The following is a 21,286-nucleotide window of genomic DNA, read 5'->3' as shown; positions in this document are numbered from 1 at the left end:
ATATATAATTATTTATTTGCTTTGTTTTAGGTCAGTGTCTCTGCATTTAGCACTTGCTTTTCTTTTTATTGTAAATGTCAGTCATATAAATAAAATAACTGTAAAAACAACTGTAAAAGAAATACAATTACAAACCCTTTCAAACAACGTACAAAACGTTTTTTAAAAATCTAAAAAATAAAGTGTTGATTCGGATTATTGAGATGCCAATTTAAAATCCTTTTGTTCATGAAATATTAAATAGTCACATTAAATGTGATCTCGAACTTTCTTGTGTCGTATTTACGCTCTTGAGGTTCAAATTTCCGAGCAGCTCTTGAACGCAACGCAGGGGCTGCTTCTGAGCGGAGCACAGAGTGAAGCTCGGTGCTGCGACCACTGACAGCAAACATGTAAGTTTATTATGTTTATCCGAACATTTCTGGCTAGTTTTAGGTTTATTGGGATATTTTGTGCTGAAAACTTTTTTCGTGTTTCACTGTAAGCATTATTTAAGCATTATCGGGTGCTGTCTTTTAGGGTAGCTTACTTTCGGTTTCTTCATTTTAGTGTCGTTTCTTTGCTTTAAAAGTTTTTTAAATACCAAATTTAATGTCATCTTGAGGAGACGGGAATACTTTTAAGAGAGAGTAGAGTTAGTGGTCGGGAATTGATTTGGGGGTTAGTTATTGATGCGCACGCAGTTTGGAAACAAGAGAGACCGAGAATGTACGTGCGTAAAAACAAATTATACAACATCAAGAGGAAGGAGGAAGCCTGAAAAACCACCAGCGCTGCTTTCTGTCAGAACTCAGGCAGCTCTTGGCACCTGTTGCCAGCAGTCAGACTTCTGATATGTAGTTTCATCATCGGTCTTTCTGTGTTTTTTGGCAGCAGCTCAGCATGGAGAGTCCTCCGGAGGCAGCAGCAGCAGCGGACTCGTCGGCCCGCAGCTTCTCCCAGGTGCTGTTCACCGACATCCCTCCGTCATATCTGCCTTCAGCCCCCATCACCTGCTGCTACACCCTCACCACTGCCTTCAAGCCCAGCCCCAGGGACTGGGTGGGCATCTTTAAGGTGGGGAAACAACCTCAAACCAGCTTTTTAAAAAAAATGTTATTTCTTAAGTGTGATTGAAACAGTGCCTCTCTAAGTTTTTCTAACTTTTTTACGCAGGTGGGGTGGAGCTCAACAAAGGATTATCATACCTTTGTCTGGGTGGAAACCAGTGCAGATGCAGAACAACAATCTTTGACCAGACAAGTTCTCTTCAAGGGTAAGGATCAGTTTCAGTATTACAGAAGGGAAAGTGCTCGGTCATGTTTGTAATGTTCACTCACCTTGATGTCTCATTTGCAAACAGCCTTAACATAATTTATCCTTTAATCTGAGCTGCTACAACACGGATCTGCAAAGACAGGTGAAGTTAAACAAGCTGATTTTGTTTTGTGTGGAGCTGAACTTTTCACAGTTTTTTCTCAAACTGTGTCCCCCAACAATGAAGCTCTGTCTCCTCCTGATCTGCTGTCACGTGTTGTAGTCTGAATGTAGTTTGAGTTAAGGCCCTAAAGAGTGTTTCACATGTAAACAGTGCGAGAAAGCTGGAAAAACTGAACATGAAGCTGTGTAATAGAAGTTTTTTTCACCCCTTGTGACCCTCTGTATTGATCTTGGGCTCCTCAGGAGGTTCTGACTCACACATTATATTTAAAAAAAAACAGGACAGGCCTTCTTTACAGATCAGACAGTTCAATTTAATGTCACATTTAATAGAATTTAATATCTGTTTCATGATTTTAGCCCACGAAGTATAAAAGATACAGGTTAAAAACACAAAAACAAACCCTAACCCTACAGTGAGATTGGTCTACATACAGGCAATAATCTGCATTTTCCTGTTGTTTATGACCATTTGATAAACAAAAATGTTGTTTTATGCTTGAGTAAATAAAACCACAATTAAGATAACTGATTGAAAAAAGTGTACACATAAATTTTATTCTCAATTTTCTTATTTTATCATGATTGATTTTGCTTAAAAACCTCTTTTCAGGCCGGCAGAAATTCTTCAATGGTGGGAAAAAAAACCCTGAAAACTGAATGAAACTGTCATATTGTATTTTCGTCAAGTTTGCTGACATTAATTATTCATTTATACATTTATTTTGCTAAACATGTCATTGTTAACTCATTTGAGGGTAAACAGCTGATAGATAATTAAAATAGTCACTCATTAGCTGCAGCTTAATTAGCAATAATGTCTATTATTAATTAATCATTAAAAACCCAGACAAGCAGCAGAAAATGGAAAGCTCAACCACTTACAATAAACAACTAATTAATGAACAAATTGATTAGTGATTATTGCAAGCTGAGGATTTTCCTGCAAGTCTTTGCTAAAATGTGTAATATTATAGATTAATGTGCAATATTTCTTTATCATGTTTGGAATTACTTCACTACCTCAGTGATGTGCCAGTATTACTACTTACCTTTTCTATTCTAGACTTATTTTAGTTAACTTGTTTTTTTTTCAGTAATGTATCACACTTATATCTGTTGCTTTCCTTCTTGGCATTGCATTTCTTGTGTTATGTAATTTAGTTTTTTGATGAATATCTGGCAAAAGAATTTCCTTCAGCATTAAAACAGTTATTCTAGCTTATCTTAAAATCACACGATTTGCATAAATTACATTATTTTAAATACTTTTTGTACCTGAAAGCAGTGTTTTTAGGACATTTTATTATTATTATTATGATTATTATGATGATTATTATTATTAGACTCAATTAATTTACAGAAAATTAATCAGCAGCAATTTTCATTCAATTTATAAATAACAAATTTAAAAACTCTGATGTTTGCTTGCATAATGTTCAGGTTTTTTTTTTTATTGTTTCTTTGATTTTTAGCCAGTTGGTCAGTCACATAAAAGATTTTTTTAAACAAATTATGACAGACCTTTATCACATTTTCCGTCATTTTATCTCTGGCTTTAGCCCTGTTGTGTTGTAATCTCTTATGTGTGCTCTGCCCTGTGCCGTCAGAATACTACCTGCCCAAAGACGAGGTCGAGTTTTACCAGTTCTGCTACGTCGACGGCGGCGGTCAGGTGCGCGGAGCCAGCACTCCTTTCTGCTTCAGGAATCCAGCGGAGCAAAGCATGGAGAGCAGCCCGGATGACGACCTGCTGGTCATCACAACACAGGTATTGAAATGACACGTGTAGCGCAAACAGCGGGGTCTCTGTGGAAATACTGGCGATTAAATACAGAAGAAAGTTAACAGTCAGATTATAGATTCATTAGGAAATGGACACAACTGTTCAAAGAGCAGCGGTATAGTTTAGTTTTAATGTCTAAACTTTATCGTCTGTCACATGGAGACAGAAATTCCTCTTTAACACAGTAAAATTAAAGATAAATGTATGATCTCCAGGAGAAACTTCACAATGCATGCACAAAATAATACAAAGAATCTGCTCATATAATGCAAATTAATCTGAAAATGGCCTTCCTGACTCGTGCATACTTTCACTTTTGGTGCTTTGAGTGTATTTTCAGTAAAACATTTGAACGTGCATCTCCTCCAGTAAGCAATTCTCAGTCTCTGCAAAGTAAATAAAGCTTTTTATTGACTCTGTGTTTTTTGTTTGAACTCAGGAACAGGTCGAACAGAGCGTCCGTGAGAAAGCCGAACTGCAGAAAGAGCTGGATCTGATAAAAGCTCAACATGAAACCTTAAAAAGTGCCCTGCAGAAGGAGCAGCAAGAAGCCACCAACCTCAAGGTCTGTTTATCTAATGAAGAAATCTGGTCATTGTGCAATAGATGGAAATGACTAAACGGGAGTTAAACTGTGATAATTTGACCCGGTGGGATTGATTTGTACAGGAGCAGAATGATCAGAGAGAGAAAGAAAAGGCTGACCTGCTCAAAGAGTTGGATCAAATCAAAGAGCAAAACATAAACCTAAGAAGCACTTTAGAGCTGCAGCAGGAAGAAAACAAGCATTTGAAGGTTTGTTCTCAGTTCACATGTAGTAAAATCTAAACTCAGAGCTACATTATCGGGGTGAAAATGTAACTTTGGTGTTGCTGCTAGGAGGAGATGGTGATCCAGCTGGCGAACCAGATGCAGATGCAGCAGCAGAGCGTCACTGAGCAGACGACCCAGAGCATGAATTCAGGCAGCGCATCCAGGACAAATGAGGTACAGTGATTTTATGTCACTAATAAAGGCTCCAAATCTTACATCAAACTCCTTCTGAACTCGTCAGCGCTTGTGCATCTCTGCAGGACAAATACGATCGAGCTGTGATGAAGATCAACCAGCTGAAAGAGGAGCGCAAGGAGCTGAAGGAGAAGATCGAAGTCCAAAGTGAGGAGATTTCCAAGTGAGTCAAAGCTGCACTTTACTTTTGGTTTCTGTCTAGTTTGTGGCTGCTTTCAGGACTTGTTGTGTGACGTTTTCTTGCCTTGTGTTTCAGGCTGAGCGCCAAACTCAGAGAAGAAGAACGGGACCTTTTCAAAACAAAAGACAGCAACCAGCTTCTGCAGGTAAATTCACTTTCAACTGAGGATTTTATTGCCAGAACTGGATTTGTTCTATGTACTTCTTGCTTTAAGTAAATCCCATGAAAAGTGAAACAACAAAGGGACATTAAAATGTTAAGACACAGGCCCACTGATGATCTCATGAGGATTGTTGGGGACTATTTTCAGTGGTGAATTTATACACATTTGCTGCTCTGGTGAGTATTTATGTCCGTAAGTGCACTTACAGTTTGTGTCCATACAAGTGTTTTTGGATGCGAGGGCTCACATTGCTCTCCAGGATTGGATGCTTGATGGATATTCAACCAGTGAGTGTCACAACAGATGACTCACATGAAATCAATCCAGGCTACACCCTTCTTCAATTTCACAAACACTGGCTGACAGGCTTCACTCATAGCCTGTTTCCTTCTGCATTTACAAGCTACAAACTAACATGGAAACTCCTTTGAAAACTTTTTCTTCTATGACAAAAGCAGTTTACAAAATATGAACACATTTGAGGTGAGGAATAAGCAGCTGCTGAATCTGTCTTCATTTTAGAGAAAAACTGTCACCATAAAGGTTTTTCAGGAGTTTCTGAAGATAGAGAGTCGCGCTAGACGGCCCTGATTTTTTATAAAGTAGACTAAACCTCAACTTTATGCACATGAAGAGTGAATAACATCATTTAACCCCGTCTCTCAAAATGCACCACAATGCTGCAAGAATACGCCACATGGCTTGTTGCATAGGGAGTAAATACGACTTTTATGTTAAGGATTTCTGAGACCAAAGAATTTAAACTCAAATGTGTCCTCACTAGCTTTTTCCAGAGCTTTTAACCAATTCTTTGCCGAAAATATCAGGACAAAAATGTCTACATTTTGGCACTCAACACAGCTTGCACCAGTCACAGAAATACTCGCCTCCTCTTACATCTGATCCAGCTTTTTAAAAACATTGTCAGACTGTTTTATCATCTGTTTTACTCTATGTGGGTCCATGATTTACAAACTGAACATCGTGCTGTATGAAAGAAGACCTAAAACTAGCGATAGAGGCCATAAACCCTCCAAGAAAATGTTTACTACACTAACTATTCCATAAAGAAGTAAGGTCATTTTTTGTAGTTTTTAATACGATCAGACTTCATTTTGCAACCAGAGGAGTCTCCCCCTGCTGGCTGTTAGAACGACTGCAGGTTTAAGGGTGCTATTGCATTGGCTTCCCTTTTCAGACTCGGAGACTTTGTCCGTCATTTGTATAGTCTGCAGGTGGACAGTAGAGCAGGAAGAGTGACATTCCCTTTCTGTTATGCAAACTTGTTTTCGATTATTACTTGTATATCCATTCGGTGCCTCCTTTCCATGTCAAAGCAGTGACAGAGAGATGAAAACTGAAAATAGATCAGTGTAGAAAAAACTGACATTAAGAAAACAACTGTGATCACAAAATATGGACATTTTGAAAAAAAAAAAGTTAAAATGAAGTAAGATACAAGTTCATGGTCAAACAGTGAATAAATATGTCAAAATCTTTTTAAACTGAAATCTCTGCTTTTTAAAATGCCTGTGTATGATTTATTTTTTTAGGGGCAAGACCTTTTTTTAGTACCAAAACAAATGTTTAAAGGTTTAGTTGCTGTCAAAGCGAGAACTGTGGCAAGATTTCAGCAAGATAACACAAAAATGACCGCTGAATGTCATTAAACTTGCTAAGTAGGTGGAGCATGGATACAGAAAGAAACCAAAAAATTCTCGTGTAGATTTAGAGTAAATTTTTTTTTTTTAATGGCAAGATTGGACATTGGCCTTGGTGGAGAATGTACTCTTCAAGTGCCCTTCTAGTTTAAAGATGGTATTTGGCGTCAAGGGCCACCTAAACCAGCCACATTTGCTCCTGTAAAGTAAGTAAATTAACTTTTTAGTACATTGTGAGTTCACAGGACAGTGTCAAAATGAACCAAACTGGAATACTGTGGCACAAAGGAATAAGATGTGTCAGCCTTTGATCTTTTCATGGGATTTGTTGGCAGTAACCTTTGGAAGCAGATAAAATGAGCAAACATTCAGACCATAACTACTCTGCCAGTGAAGCCGAGGAACATCACGCGTTATATGTCGTCAGAAATGAAATGCATACCATTAGAAGCACATAAAATACTCTGACTGTTGCACTGATCTGACAAGTAATCCAGTCAGGAGTGGAGTATTTGAGAGCAGATCAAAATGTGCGCTTTACCTCCGCCAGGTCGACCTTCAGAGCAGCGAGAAAGAGAAGGACAAGCTCGCTGCAGAGCTGCAAAGGTTCCAAAGCCTCACGCAGAACATGGACGAGGTGAAGCGGGAGAACCAGGAGCTGTGCAGGAGGCTGTCGCAGCAGGACTCGCTGCAGAACTCTCCAGACGACGAGCTGAAGGTGGGAACAATTTTTTTTTTTTAAATGGAGGTTAAAAATAACATTTCAGCACAGCCTAATGATGCGTCCTCTTCAGGTGCGCTGTCAGACTCTTGTCAGGCAGCTACAGGATGCTCAGGGGAAGCTGGAGGCTGAGAAGGAGGAGTCGAAGAACAACAACAGACGAGCTGAGTTCCTGGAGAAAGAACTGCAAGAAGTGAAGGAGCAGCTGAACAATCTGATCCCGGCAGTCGAGCAGGAACAGCGAAAACGTGGCAAACTTGAGGTGAACGCAAGGATCCAAAGAGTAGTTTGGAAGTAGTGGACAAGCACCCATCAAGTTAGCTATCCAACATTAATACTTCAGCGTGAAATGACAACAGTTTACTACTAAGTTTGTGGCAAAAGTTTGGGGACGGTTCTTTTCTCCTTTTACTTGACAATGACACTGTGCACAAGCAAAAAGCAAGTTTTGAAACAGAATTATAAAGTGGTTCACAGTGAAAAGATAAGTGGAACATGCCAAGTCACAAGTGCATGTAATAAGTTAGAATAAGTTCACACATTTCACATGCCCTTGTCCTCCCTTTCCACAATCTGCATGTCACTAAATGCAAGTTTGGATGAAAAATCATGCGATAAGTCGGGCCTGTGTGGTTCTTTTGGTGAATTTTCATTTATCATGATAATGGCCCACCAAAAAATGACCCCTGTGCACTATTTTGCAGGGACACAATCACTGCATCCTGGGCTGAGCTCTGCCAAAAGACATTTGTGATTGGTTTAAAGGAATACAAACAAGTCAGCGTGTTTTTTTCCCTCTATAGCAGAATGATAATAAGGTGCAGGCCAACAATTCTCCATCATTGACGTACCCAGAGATTGATCTGGGATGTGACGTAAAAGAAAAGCCGCCCAAAAAAACTAGTTTGCGCAGATTCCTGATCTTAGCTACAGCACACACATTTGAGATCAACTGGAACACTTACGTAAGCTCAGACCTTATTAAGGACGTCAGTAATTAATGTTCCTGTAGCTGAATAGGAGGAAATCCCCACAGCATGTTCGTCATCTAGTGGGAAGTCTGAAACCAGACTTCCAGGTTTTGAAATAAGATGCCAAACAGTCATACGTAACATTCAAGCATCCACATATTTTTGGCCAAATAGTGTTTTACTTTCTGTGCGTGTGTTGAGACTGAAACCGTAGCTTGTTTGTCGTCAAAATATTTCAGCTGCAACTCAACGAGATGGCTGAAGTGATGACAGATAAGGACATCGTCATCGAAGAGAAGGAACAAGGGATCAGTCTTGTCAAAATGGAGAAGGAAGAGCTGGAAAGAGAAAACCAGGTACGTGTTCACAAACTCACTCGGCAAATGTTCTGAGTCACATTTGTGATTTTACAAGCCTCAACTGCGTTTATTCCGTCAGAAACTCAGAGACGATATCAATGGGCTGCGCAGAGCTTACACTGACCTCCACGCACCTTCTGGCGACTCGACGTACATGCGGCCTCACAGCACTTTGCCAGCCGGAGACGCCTCAGCAGCTCGTGACCAGCAGGAGATGCCTCAACAGACCGAGCAGCTGTATGAGCAAATGGGTGAGAGGCAGCATCAAGTAGAAACACTCACATGCAAACAGAGGGGATTACTTTTAGCAGTTAGCAGAAAAAAACAAAGACTAAGTTCACTGAAATCACAAAATAGCATCGCCTTGTGTCTTACCTGATTTTTTTTGAGATGTCTGCTGCAGCTCCAAGACAGTGCAGATGAATAGATTTTAGATTCTCAAAGAAATGAATTTTAAGAAAGACAACCGTCTCTTTCCAGAAATAATCAATTTACCTGAGTTAATCCTGATCTCAGCAATCACAGACAAGACAAGATGTTAGATTTGACACTGTGAAACAATATACATTTGTTATCCATCATCGTTTTTTGCCACACTGTAAATACAGCTGTACGGTCGTCCTCAAATGTGTTCAGACCCTTCCATTAAAGAAAAGGCAAAATTCCCAAAAGTCACTCAAATAACTACAAATTGAAAAAAGTAATAATAAATAAAAATTTGCTAAATTGTAATTTAGTGAAATAAGACATTGCTTTTGAATTGTGTTTGAAAAGAATAATAATAAAAAAAAAATAAAAAAAAAACTGTCCCGGACAAATTAGAGCACTTTGCTGATGAGCAGTGGGCCAAAATCTAAACACCTGTCGACAGGTGCAGAAGTCTGATTGAGAGTTACAGGAAACACTTGATGCAGTGATTGGCTCAAAGGATTGTTCAACAAAATATTAGTTTACAGGTCCCATAATTTTTAAAATATATTTCTGTTGAACCACAATTCAAAAGCAATGTCATGATTTCATTACATTTTTATTTATTATTACTTTTGTCAATTTCAACTTATTAGAGTGACAGCTGTTTTTTTCCTTCTTTAATGGGAGGCTATGAATACATTTGAGGACAACTGTAGGTTTTACTTAAGGCATTTCTGCAAAGAAGTTCTTCAGGGTTATTGTTGGAAAGTGATTCATTTGCTGTTTAACTTGCTGGATTCACATCCATGCTGTTTATTGACTGTCTGTCAATAGATTTTCCACAAAGTCTGGACTCTCCTACCACTGACATCTCTGACAAACACATGCTGGATAGACAGATTTTTAATTGACCCTTTGTTACAGCAGCTACAATCACATTTCCAGCACAAAAGCTATGCATTGAAGCACTAAAACCTACTGAAGACATTTAATCAGTTGTCCGCTGTTTATTGTTGCATTTTATAGGTCACAGCAAATTTTATTGTGCGCAAAGTACAAACCAGGATACCTTAGCAAGAAGTTCTTATTCATATCACCTGGTCCTACTACGTTTTAGAAACCAAACTAATAGTCAGTTTAATCTTAGTTTTTACCATTCAGCATTTGGAGTTAAATTTAAAGCATAACTTGAGCTATATAATCAACTTTATATAATAATAAAATCATCTTTAGCTGCAGCCTTAGTTTAAACAAAGAATAAGAAAGTGTATAATTATCTGGTGCTAACTGATTTCCCTTTTTTGCCGTTGCTATGGCAGTGCCACAACAACAACAAGAAGAGGAAGAGGAGGAGGTAAGTTAAATGATTAGCATTCATTTATTAAAGAGGCCACAACTTCACCTGTCCCATCTCTCCTATCAAAAACACGTGAACTGTCGCCTGTCATCTGTTTCAGTTTTATACTCTGATCTGTCAAGTCGTTGTGTCGACTGATGCTAATGTAAATATCTAACAGGCCAATAAGCCCCAGTATGCTGACATGGTGAAGAGGTTTAGTTGTTGGGGTTCTTTTGACAATAATAGTCTTGATAAAGTCCAGTAAACATTCAGTTGTGCAGCACTTCTGAGAGTGGAAAATATCTTGTTGCTTAGAAAAGTCAAAGGGGAATAAACACACAGATTCAAAATGTCAATAAACGGCCATCCAGGTGTCATCCTGTCAGTGAAGATCAAGATACCGAGGTTACAGATTCAACAAACCTGGACAGTACTGGGAAAAGGTCCGATTTAGATTTCTGAAAATCAGAGAATCTGGGGGACATGAATCCAGCTGCTTTTGTCGGTGAAACTGTCAAGGGGGATATTTTTAGCGCACAGACTCATAAAAGTGATGTAATGGGGGGAAAAAAGGACACGTCACCTCAAACTTTGCTCAACATGACAGTTAAGTCCAGTCACCTCAAAGTCACCACATCTCAGTACAATGGATAGAAAACTGCTCAAATAGGGCATTTGGAGCTTTTTTTTCCTGACTATTTTGAATGCATGACATCAAAAGTTTAGGTGGGAGGCAGTTTAGTGTTTGAAAGATGTACTGAATAACTGTCTCACTATCCAACATCAGCACCAAATTATAAAAGGTATCTGTGAATACAAAGTAGGAATTATTAATCTGACATTTCTATCCCAATTTTGAGAGCATCTTCATCTGTATAGCCCAAGAATATCATTAATTATTCATTAAACAAGGCTTTGACCTGGATAAACATTAGAAATTTGATAGAAAATGGATGGCCGGATTAAAAATGTAGTATTTATGGTCTATGAGAATAATAAAGGTTAGAAATAATAGTAGTAGTGCAGAATTTCCCCCCCAAAAAATCACATCAAGTACTTTAAAAAGCAACATTACAGCTTACATCAGGCTAGAAAAAGTATTTATACAGTATAATCAGGACTTTCTAGACCTGAAGATACCCTGAGGGAAGTGGCCACCGAGTGCAAAGTTAACAGTAAATATCACATAACAACTACTCAAACAAACTCGGGTTTAAATTCCAAAAGGCATCTCGCGCCTCCAGAACGCACTGATGAGAATAACATCTCGCGTCACGTGGCCACTCGGCTGTTTACTGTTTATTTTTGTGGCGGACTTAAAACATAATCCGCTCCCTATTTTGTTACTGCTTCTTCTATTCCCGTCCTCCAGCCGGCTCTGGTGTGTCGTCACTGCCAGGAGAGCTTCCCCGGCATCACCCAAGGCGAACTCGAGCAGCACGAGCAGAGTCACCGAGTGTGTCCCTTCTGCACGATGATCTGCGACACCATGGAGCAGTCGGTGTTCGAGGACCACGTCTACGGTCACGAGCTGTGAGGGCGGCGGCGTGCTCCGAATACAAGATGCGTCAAAGGTCCATTTTACACCGTTACAGCAAATCGCACACTTATTGTTGACTGCTTTCCAAAGCGCTTTAGCTCCAAGCGTCTTATTATACGAGCTTGCGGAGACTTGAAACCTAACGGCGTCATTTAATCCATCACAGTGAACATCATGTCCTCATTTATTTTGGTCAAAAGTTATCTTATCACTGCAGGGTAGTAAATTTAAGATTGTTTTGAAAGGTCTGCAATGTGTGTTAGGTGTCAGGTGATTTTTGTTTTTTTCTATGATACCCCCCAGTACAAAAAGCCTTTATTGATATATTTAAGAAGTTGTCAAAGCAGCTGTAGTTTGACAAAGCAAGCCTATAACTGGCAGACGTCCAGCCAAGCGATCATTTTTTTCTGTTTACCATCTAATCAGAGGTAATAATCCATTGCACACATGTACTTCTTGTTCTGCCGTCCACTGTGTGTGTTAACAATGCTGTATTACTGAATATCATAATCTCAATCAACTCTTCCAACATCAGGTTTGTTTGGAAGAAACGTGTTTTGCCAAGTTAAGAGTGGAGTGGAGGTTTGTTTCCGGTAGGTAGCAAACTAATGTATCGGTGAGTAGAGCTCACTTTTTCCTTTATTTAAAAAAAAAGAGGCACAAATCTCATTTAAATTAGCAACGATTGGATTAATAAATAAGTAAACAAAGTTATCAATCTGGATTTTCGTGCGATAAACTTTGACCCTGACATACAAAAATAGTGAAATTAAAATGGAGTGTCAACATTCAGAATAACACAAACTCCAACACATAGCTGGAACTTGAAATGCCTTTGTTTCTTATGTTTTATATTGTTGATGATTTTTAAAAATTTTTCTTCAGTGTTTATCAGTTATTATTGGTGAAATGCACCAATCAGGTTGAGAGAAGTGGTTGCATCAGAGCTAAAGTCATGCATTTTTTAAAAAAATAAAATAATGTAGGTTATTGGAATCAACAGAAAATGCTAAATATCAGCTCCAATAATCGGCCAAATCAATAATCGGTCAACCCCGACTAGAAACTAAGGCACACTTTGGAAAACAGTCAGCCATAACGTAAACATGATTTGTCGCAAGTAGGTTTAAAACATGCAAAAGCAGTAATATGGTCCTCAAAGGGGGTGAAGCGATCATTTAAAATAAGAGTGACACCATTTAAACATATTAACCAGTATTTCTCATTTACAGTGTAGCTCTGCATTTAGCATCTCTCAGAGGAAGTTCTGAAATACTATAACCAGGCAGACTGTCAAGTTTATTTAACCAACCTGTGATTATTGTAAAATGAATGTCGGCTGCGGAATGTACCAAGTGGATTTATGTGAATAATTAATTGCATTTAAATGAATAATAAAAACACCACAAGGGACATTGGCTTTTCATAAAATGTTTATACATGAAAATGATAGTAAGTACATGTTTTGTACATTGACAATTATCCCCAATCACCCATAAAGTGCAACACCACCAAGATGACACTGAACTTCTCCTGCAGCCTGATGGAAGCTGCTGTCAGTGACTCCGCAATAATGTAAGTCATTGGAGCGTTTTCCCTCCTCGTGTCCAAAAAATGATCTCAGAGGGAGTTCGCTCCGCCTGCCAGCTCCACAGAACCAGCCAGCTCCATCACATGAGCCTTCCCTTCCCAGGCACATTTTGTTTACCAACATGTCTCTGACGCCGCCGAGGCCCGTCGTCACCTCTTAAGGCGTCATCTGATTGGCCTCTTCCGGCGTGACGTCGCGGGAGCTGAGCTCGGAGAAGAGTGCCGGCAGCCAGTACTGAGCTTCTCCAGCTGCCTGAGAGTCCAACCAGGCCAAACCTTCTTTCAGCAGGTGATCCTGGAAAAGTGAGACACGCAGAATAGTTAAACGTTTAACCCTGTGACACCCATTTGGTTTGTTGTTTCACTCACTATTTTTGCATGCACTCACTCACACTGCTGATCCTGACTACACATGCCATTGTTAATTGAAATTCCTTTATGTTTTTTCAAATTAATAACTTGTAAATTGGCTTTGTTGTCACAGCTGTGCAGACCGATACATGACAGCTTATATATCTCAGGTCACCCAAAGTATGAAACAGTGACAAAAAAGGATGTCGTGGCCCAGACATATTTATTACACAGCATTTTTCAGGACTTCTCAGCACTATCCTATCAATAATTCTAAGGCAGCTACTAGCTTGCTGATCCCTTAAGCGTTGAATCCACAAAATATTGTGAAAAGATAGTTGTTCAAAACCAAAAGACATTACATTTATTGTCATATATAGCAAAGAAAAGCAGTAACACTATCTTTTGACAGGTTTTTTTTCTGCACAGAAGAGCTTTGGCACGCCCGCTACAAGACAATTTAGACTACATGACACATTTGTAGGGGACACAGACCTTCCTATCTACTATAAGTCACAGCAAGACCTGAGCTTTGTTCAGCACTGACTGACACTCCAAACAAAATACCACCTGCTGTTTCAACAACTTCATAGGTGTAAAACGTCTCCGAACAGCCCTCAAACTGATACAAAAACAATTGACAACTAACTTCATGCCTAATGCAGGAAAGTGAAAGTATTTAAGATCTTTTATTATTTAATATATATCTACGGTTCCATTTTTTGAGCATGTTTTAAGACTTTTAGACACCCTGGCTGCTATCATACGGATTCCAGAAATGTGCACTTACCAGGACGTGACAAGCTCGTTCCTTCTGCCATTTCAGACTTTCCTTGATCTCACTCACTGTAACATATCCCTTTTTCTACAAACAAACAAACAAACAAACAAACAAGGACACATCAGTTTGCAGAAAAGAGCCATGAACTCTCTTTTTGGAATAAAAAGACTGCTCAGACAGAAAATCTGCAACATTGCCATTTCGTCGACATAAACACAGTGACATTTGACCTAGACAGGACCCATGTGTTAGAAGTGTTAATGTCATCGTCTAAGAGTGTCAACAGTTTGCTGACAGAGGAGTAACTCAGGGATTTATGTAGACATGAAATGTAAATGTGAAACTGCCAACATTATTCTGAAAGATGAACACTGCACGACCAAAATAAATAAAAGGACCTCAAAATGAACTAAAAGCACATTCAGAACACATTTGACAACAGAATCCATAGCTAATGAAGCAACACGTCTTAAATTTGGTGTAAAACAAACCGCGCCATCTTACCTCGGCCAGCTGTAGAACTACAGTATGATCCATGTTGAGCTCTGCTGGGACTGACTGGACCAAGTAAGAGCCGCCAACAGGAATCATCCCGAAACCATTTCCCATCACCTTCAGTTTCTTTATCGCTCTCACCAAGTCGTCTCTGGAAAGTACATTTTCAGGTAACAATCATACAATTTACACTTGATATATGTGATTTAAATGATCAAAATACTAAATGTAGGTATGATGTTGCTATAAGACACAACATACTGGATTAGAGACACTTACTGGCTCACTTCTTGAGCGTATTTACCCCGTCCCTTCAGTACTCTCTGATGGAGTTCATCCAGAGTAATGAGCCCTGAAACAAAACACAAATTGTGAGTTGGTTTTAGTGATTTCACACCCAGAAACATTTGTAATTGTAATATCTACATCATGCTGTTAGTCATGACTCATTCATTGTAATTTATTGTCCACAATGTGCACTGAAAAATCAATGCCAAAATATTACAGAGCGAGTTGAGATCCAAGGGATGGTTTTAACAGTTTGTTGCAGTCAGGTACAATGACCATGACTCTGCTTTTATGGACAAACTACAAACCTCCATTTCTGTGTTTCAGGGCGAGGCACACTTCAATGATCTGTACACCAAGTTCGTAGTAGAAATCACCGACACCAAGCATCTCAGACCAGAAACCTTTGCCAGCTGTGGAAAAAAACAAACAAAAAACGGTTTTCATTGACTGTTAAACCTCACTATAACCCTCCTAGGTTACGTTTGTTTTAGCTGATTATATACTAAATGTGTCTCACAGGCAAGTGGGTCCACGCCAATGGTGGCACACATTTCCTGAAACTGAACCCTGAACTGTGGGTTCTTGCGGATCTCTTGTTTATGTTTGCTTGCAAACTCCTCCAGGTGGGACTTGAAGGTCTCCAGCTGCTTCGACATCTGGCAGAAACGCAGAGAAAGTACAGGGAATACTCAACTGATTATTTACATTTAAAAAAACTTCCTTGTTGTTTGTCCTACAAACGGCTGTCATTGTCTCCAAAGTAAATATTTTCATCATAGCTAAAATCACATTTCTACATCTATCTTGGAAAAATAAAGGCAGTCAAATGTCTTGAGTTGACTGCATTAGTTTTAACCAAGTACACTTAGTAAACTAACCACTGAGTGTAGTGTTGCAACTGAGAAAGTAAAGAATAAAGGTGCAAATTAACATTTATTTTCATTATTAGTTGTTTCTGGTGGTAATTTTGCAGATGCTTTTCTGATTTGATGACCTTTTCGTCTAATAAACGTCAAAGAAATGCCCACCACAGCTTTACAAAACCTAAGATGACAAAGATGTTCAACCAAAAGCCCAAAGATTTTCAATTTACAGTGACATGACAAAGAAAAGCAATACATTTTCAAATGGAGAAGTTGGGATCTGACAATGTATGACATAATTTCCCTATTATATTATCATAATAGCCACAGGCGATCGAGCACTTGTTTCAGCTCTGTTTAAAAAAAATAACGGCTTTCATTCAATGTTTGTGTTTACAGACTGTAAATATGCAAAAAGAAATCACTATTTTTGCTTGAAAAAATTATTGAAACAATTAATCAACTACTTACTGCAGCTTAATCAGTACATAAATAAAGCACATGAGACAGACTTTAACGTACATGAACACAGAGAAACTCACCTGGATTATCTGGTCCTCTGCGAGAACATTTCCTCTTTCTTTATATTTGGCCTAAACAAAAAAACAAAATCACAGGTTAGATTTTTTTTTAAAAGTGCTTCTTGTCACATTGAAATCGTCATCCTAACATGAAACCCTAGACCTTTACATTCCTGTAGACATTGTTGTGACCAGGTTTTTGATCATCTTTGTACAATTCTGTTCATTTTCTCCATAAAACCAACAAAGGATAACCAGGATAAGACGTTTAGATTTGCACCAGTGCACATGTAAATGAACTCAATATTTATCCCACAATGAATGAAGTACAATAATTGCTTCACATCCATTAGATTGCTACAAAAATCTCTCATAATGATTCATCCCATTTTTGTCAGCAGTTCACAGCAATTTAAAAAACAACTCCAATGTTCCAAGATGCTAACCACGCCCTTGATTTTACCTGATGAAGTAAAGTAAGGCTACTGCTAAGGGCAATAAAGAATGGACATTTACGACTTTTTAATAACTTCTGATTCAATACAGACAACACAGACGCCCTTTTGACAACACAAATACACAACAACAACAACAACTGCAACGTTACCTCTGCCAGCTTCTTTTTGGCGATGGCTCCCGTACCAACTCCTTTCCGCATTGTGCTGAAGTCTGGTCAAAAAATGTTCGGAAAAAAATCTAAAGTCTGAGTGTGATTTTCGCCAAATAAAGTGAGGTAAGTGCAATTCTAACACAAAGCTAGCGTTATGTTTGAGCTATGCTAACTAAGCTAGCTTGTTTAGGTGGTTGGCGTCCACCAGTTCTCGCGATTTTTACCCCAACGCGCGGTTATTCGGAAATATTAGCTTTTACAGTCGCAGTACACTATGATGTAAATGCACTAAAGCCTCAAAAGTAAAGAGTTTTTGAGATATTTTGGGACAGCTGACATTAATTTAGTGCAATTGCTTCCATTTTGAATACCAGGAAATAAATTCGTGTGTGGTTAATGTCGGCAGCTGTTCCTACATCGCCCCCTGCTGTCCGGGAGAATATAGCAGGACAGGGCGCTCAGGAAATGCTGCATCACCTTTTTAGAAAACTAGTTAAAATTCTATAAAATTCTATTAATAAATAAATAAAAGTGCTTGTCATTAACATGTCATAATAATAATAATAATATATAACTAAAAATAAATAATAGTGTTTTTGCTGTGTATTCAACCCTGTGGACAAATCTAAAAACTGTTTTCTTTTTTCAAAAGTCTAGTTATAGCAGGACTGTTTTACATTCAAAGACACTGCTATCTTTAATAATTTAAGTAAAATATTCTTATGCCAAAATTAGCAATAAGTCAAATTATTTACATTTTAATTGATTGTTTGCTGTGAGAAACATAAAAACACTATGCAGAACAAAAACTAAGTGTTACATTACAACATTAAAGCTTGTTTATTTTTATTATTTAGGCTTTTACATAACCTGCTCAAAGTGGAGCTGACTTTAACAACTTGATATAGTGACAGTTTGGTTAAATTAAAGCAGCTGGTTATAATAGAAATGGTCAATGATGTCATTGTCATCAGTGTCAGCTGATAAAGATGTTAAAGTTGAATATCAGCATCAGCCCAAAGTAAAAAAAATTGAAAGTTTGCACTTTTGTTTGAAAATGTTTTATGAAATGAGGTATGTTTTGCATGTATGTTGAAGTAATTTTCCTGTTGACTGTGTACAATTAAAAAGCATTTTTCAACAATTTTTCAATTATGAGGAGGGACCTGATGTTCTCTGGAATTAGACGGAAAAATACATGTGCATATATCAACATTGCCATTCTGCCAAAACAAAGTGGAATCTATCAAATATTGGTAAATATTCAACATTGTGCATCTCTAGATTCCACTGTGCAGAATGTTTTGTGTGTGAAATACTAAACTGGAAAATAACAATTAATTAGAACTGTTGTATGTCAATAACAGTCGTTAAAGAAACTATTTTTTTTAAATTAATGGACTAATTCCAACACTGATCTACTGTTTTTTTTAAACCTGTATATACTGCTACATATTTCTAAGAAAGAAATTACTGTGTCATTTAATTCAGCAAATATCACTTTATTTATTTATGTTATGATTGATGTTATACAGGTGGATACTACACATACAAGAACATACACTGTTACACACATTACACAACCTTTAACGTGTCAGCAGAAAAACAACTGAAGAAATATCGTCAGGAGCTGAAGATAACTTTATTTTTCGCAACATCCCTGCACCTGGTTGGAACCTGAAAAAAGTGTGAGAATTAATATTAAACGCAGCCAGACAGATCAATTTAGGACTGCAGCTAACAATAGATGTGATTATTGATTAATCCAACCACATTCTCTATTAACTGACTGATTGTTTGGTGAGAAAATAGTCAAAAATGTGTGTTATATTGTTCCTGCGCTCGAGAAGGTATGTCCAGATATCTTGGTTAACAGTCCAAAGGCTACATGGATTATAATGACTATTATATATAACAAAGAAGAGCTTTAAAACTGCCTCTTTTTTTTTGTAAATTTCAGAACACTTTTTAAATTAAAATGACTGAAAAGATCAGTTATTGCATAGTTGACTAATCTTTTTAGCTCTGCATGTTTTTTTTTATGTTTGAAAATAAATAAAGTATTGAGGACTCTATAAAACTTTCCCTCAATAGGACTCAAAAATGAAGTTCGTTATAAACTGGTCTTATTATTTTTTAGCATTTAATCAATTAATTGGGTTATCTACATAATGCTGTGTCATTGGATGTTTTGCCTAACTAGTGGTTAAGAATATCAAGATATTATATTCACTGTCTTATAATACAAAAAAAAAAAAGCCTTATAAGAAAGATAAAATTTTAGAGACTGTTTTTCATTTTTGTTTCTAAAAAACTATGATTCCATTATCAAAAGGACATTTTTCTGCTAATTGGTTTAACTCTGGATTAGTTTATACCAAGTTGAATATGTGGCAGCTAATTAAGTCATTCATAGGCTTTATGAATAATGAAAAACACACCTAGATGTTTCTCTGCTTGTCATGCAGGCTGAGCTTCAGCAGGTCATTGTACCAGCATTCCTCCCGATCTTCCTCCACAGCAGCAGAGCTGTAAGCACAGAACCCACCTGCAGTCAGTAAATCTGTTGCTTCTAATCCGCTGCTTCATTCGTGCACTTACCTGCTTCTTTTCCCCTTTTGACTGAGCAAGAAATCGATGAAGTTTTTCTGCACCATAGAAGCCCTGATTTTGCCAATTTCACTGGCAATGATCGACTCTGCGTATCTTCTCCTCAGGTGCTGCTCATCTTCACTGAGACTGAACAAACACAAATAAAAAATTAGGTAAATGGAGCTGCAACAAATGACTGTCTGTAGCATTTTCTTAATTAACTGATCAGTCTTTTGGTTGCTGAAGTGACTGAAAAAAATGAAGAGATCTTCAACTGTCTTGTTTTTTGTGGCGAGCAATAAATTCAAATATATTCACTTTGCAAATCAAAAAAACAACAAATCAAAAGCACAAACATGGTGCGCTTGAAAGCAACTTAAGTAATTATTAAATCCCTGAAATATTTGAGCCACACTTTTCCCACTGTATTATATTAGCAGGATTAGCACAGTAATCCTTAAGCAAAGTATTAAATAGACAAAATCATTTGACTTTTAGGGGACTGAGACAAAAGCTATGTCAGAAAGTGAATTCAACAAATACCACAACTGCAAAGATTCACAGCAAGAACCATGGTAGCTGTTTAAATCTACATACGATGTAATCTTAGAGTTAAATATGATTATTAAGGGGTTTCTTGCTGTACTAATGCACCGTTTTACCCTGTCATCTACACCCACCATCATGATTAAAATGTATTCTTGGGAATTTATTTAAACCAGATGTTATTAAACACCATGAATTGCAGTGCATACATGAGGAAATTGTTAGAATACTTTTTTCTTTTTTACACTAGTTTTTCATTCTCCTTTGCAGCAGCAGCTTTCATATCATTGATAGTTTGACCTCATGTGCCTTTTTTGTGTTTGCTTTTCTCCCAAACACACATTTATGAATGTATTATTTATTGAAACATACTTTGTATTTTAAGATATTAAGACTCAGTTCTCAACTGAGGATATTATACATCAACCCCATCTACCTCTCTCCTCATTTCTGTCACCTCTCTCAACCTCTCCTCTCAACATTTATGACTATTCGGCAGCACCAAAATGAGACAAATGTTTCCTATTATAAATGCATAAAATAAGCTTACATGCAAATATAAAATGCTTCAGTGGATTATCCTCAAGGTTTAGTAGGTTTGTCTTGCAAAAATCTATAATTTTGTTGCTGTTAAATGTAATGAACTGTTCAGTGTATTCAGATAAATCAAGCAAATACAAAGCATATACTAGCCTTATGAAACTAACCCCATCTCTTCTGCTTGAGTGTTTGCAATCAGCCCTCCAAGCATGAAGACGACCAAAAGTTCAAACAGCAAAGCCTTCATCTTTACCTTGAAGCACAAACACAAAGAATTCTGCATTAAACGGCGGGAGATGATGATCCTCTCTTAATATGTTACAGCAAACCTAAAAAGCTAGAAGGAGAAGAGAACAAATACAAGTCAAGGTACTCACCTTTAGGTGGAAATGTCTTTAAAACAAGCAGCGAGAAATTTGTCAGCTTCTTACCACGGTGGGCTGCCTTCAGAAAATGAGCTTATATACAGTTTGCTCAGAGGCTGTGTGACATAAAGCTGCAAAAACATTTAACTTCCACCACATTTAGTCATTAATGAGACACACAT

At 37.8% G+C, this 21,286-nt stretch overlaps 2 protein-coding genes across 4 annotated transcripts; one reads left to right on the top strand and one right to left on the bottom strand.

Annotated features, from left to right (window-relative positions):
- Window positions 1–307: 307 nt before the first annotated feature.
- On the top strand, window positions 308–20,881 carry calcoco2 (calcium binding and coiled-coil domain 2). Of its 3 annotated transcripts, XR_520043.1 has the most exons (16): window positions 308–392; window positions 874–1,056; window positions 1,156–1,255; window positions 3,030–3,190; window positions 3,645–3,770; window positions 3,875–4,000; window positions 4,085–4,192; window positions 4,279–4,376; window positions 4,470–4,539; window positions 6,769–6,936; window positions 7,013–7,201; window positions 8,150–8,266; window positions 8,349–8,520; window positions 10,000–10,034; window positions 11,392–11,861; window positions 20,871–20,881. XR_520043.1 is itself a non-coding variant. In XM_008277766.1 (15 exons), exons 2-15 carry the CDS (start codon window positions 883–885, stop codon window positions 11,554–11,556), a joined length of 1,809 nt encoding a protein of 602 aa, XP_008275988.1. In that variant the 5' UTR covers window positions 308–392; window positions 874–882; the 3' UTR covers window positions 11,557–12,972. The 3 variants fall into 3 exon arrangements, 2 of the variants coding, with proteins under 2 accessions (XP_008275988.1, XP_008275989.1); XM_008277766.1 differs by lacking the exon at window positions 20,871–20,881 and having other exon boundaries at window positions 11,392–12,972; XM_008277767.1 differs by lacking the exon at window positions 20,871–20,881 and having other exon boundaries at window positions 312–392; window positions 877–1,056; window positions 11,392–12,972.
- On the bottom strand, window positions 12,975–17,467 carry snf8 (SNF8 subunit of ESCRT-II). The gene is made up of 8 exons (XM_008277768.1): window positions 17,059–17,467; window positions 16,473–16,523; window positions 15,585–15,723; window positions 15,373–15,477; window positions 15,056–15,128; window positions 14,786–14,927; window positions 14,291–14,365; window positions 12,975–13,444 (listed from the first exon to the last, which is right to left on the bottom strand). The coding sequence occupies exons 1-8, from the start codon at window positions 17,107–17,109 to the stop codon at window positions 13,307–13,309; spliced, it is 774 nt and encodes a 257-aa protein (XP_008275990.1). The 5' UTR covers window positions 17,110–17,467; the 3' UTR covers window positions 12,975–13,306.
- Window positions 20,882–21,286: the final 405 nt, after the last annotated feature.

The sequence above is a fragment of the Stegastes partitus genome, unplaced genomic scaffold (assembly GCF_000690725.1).
Source record: "Stegastes partitus isolate 25-593 unplaced genomic scaffold, Stegastes_partitus-1.0.2 Scaffold107, whole genome shotgun sequence".
Classification (NCBI taxonomy): Eukaryota; Metazoa; Chordata; class Actinopteri; family Pomacentridae; genus Stegastes; species Stegastes partitus.
Note: the sequence above shows the minus strand (reverse complement) of the source record. Positions and strands in the feature narration are given on the sequence as shown.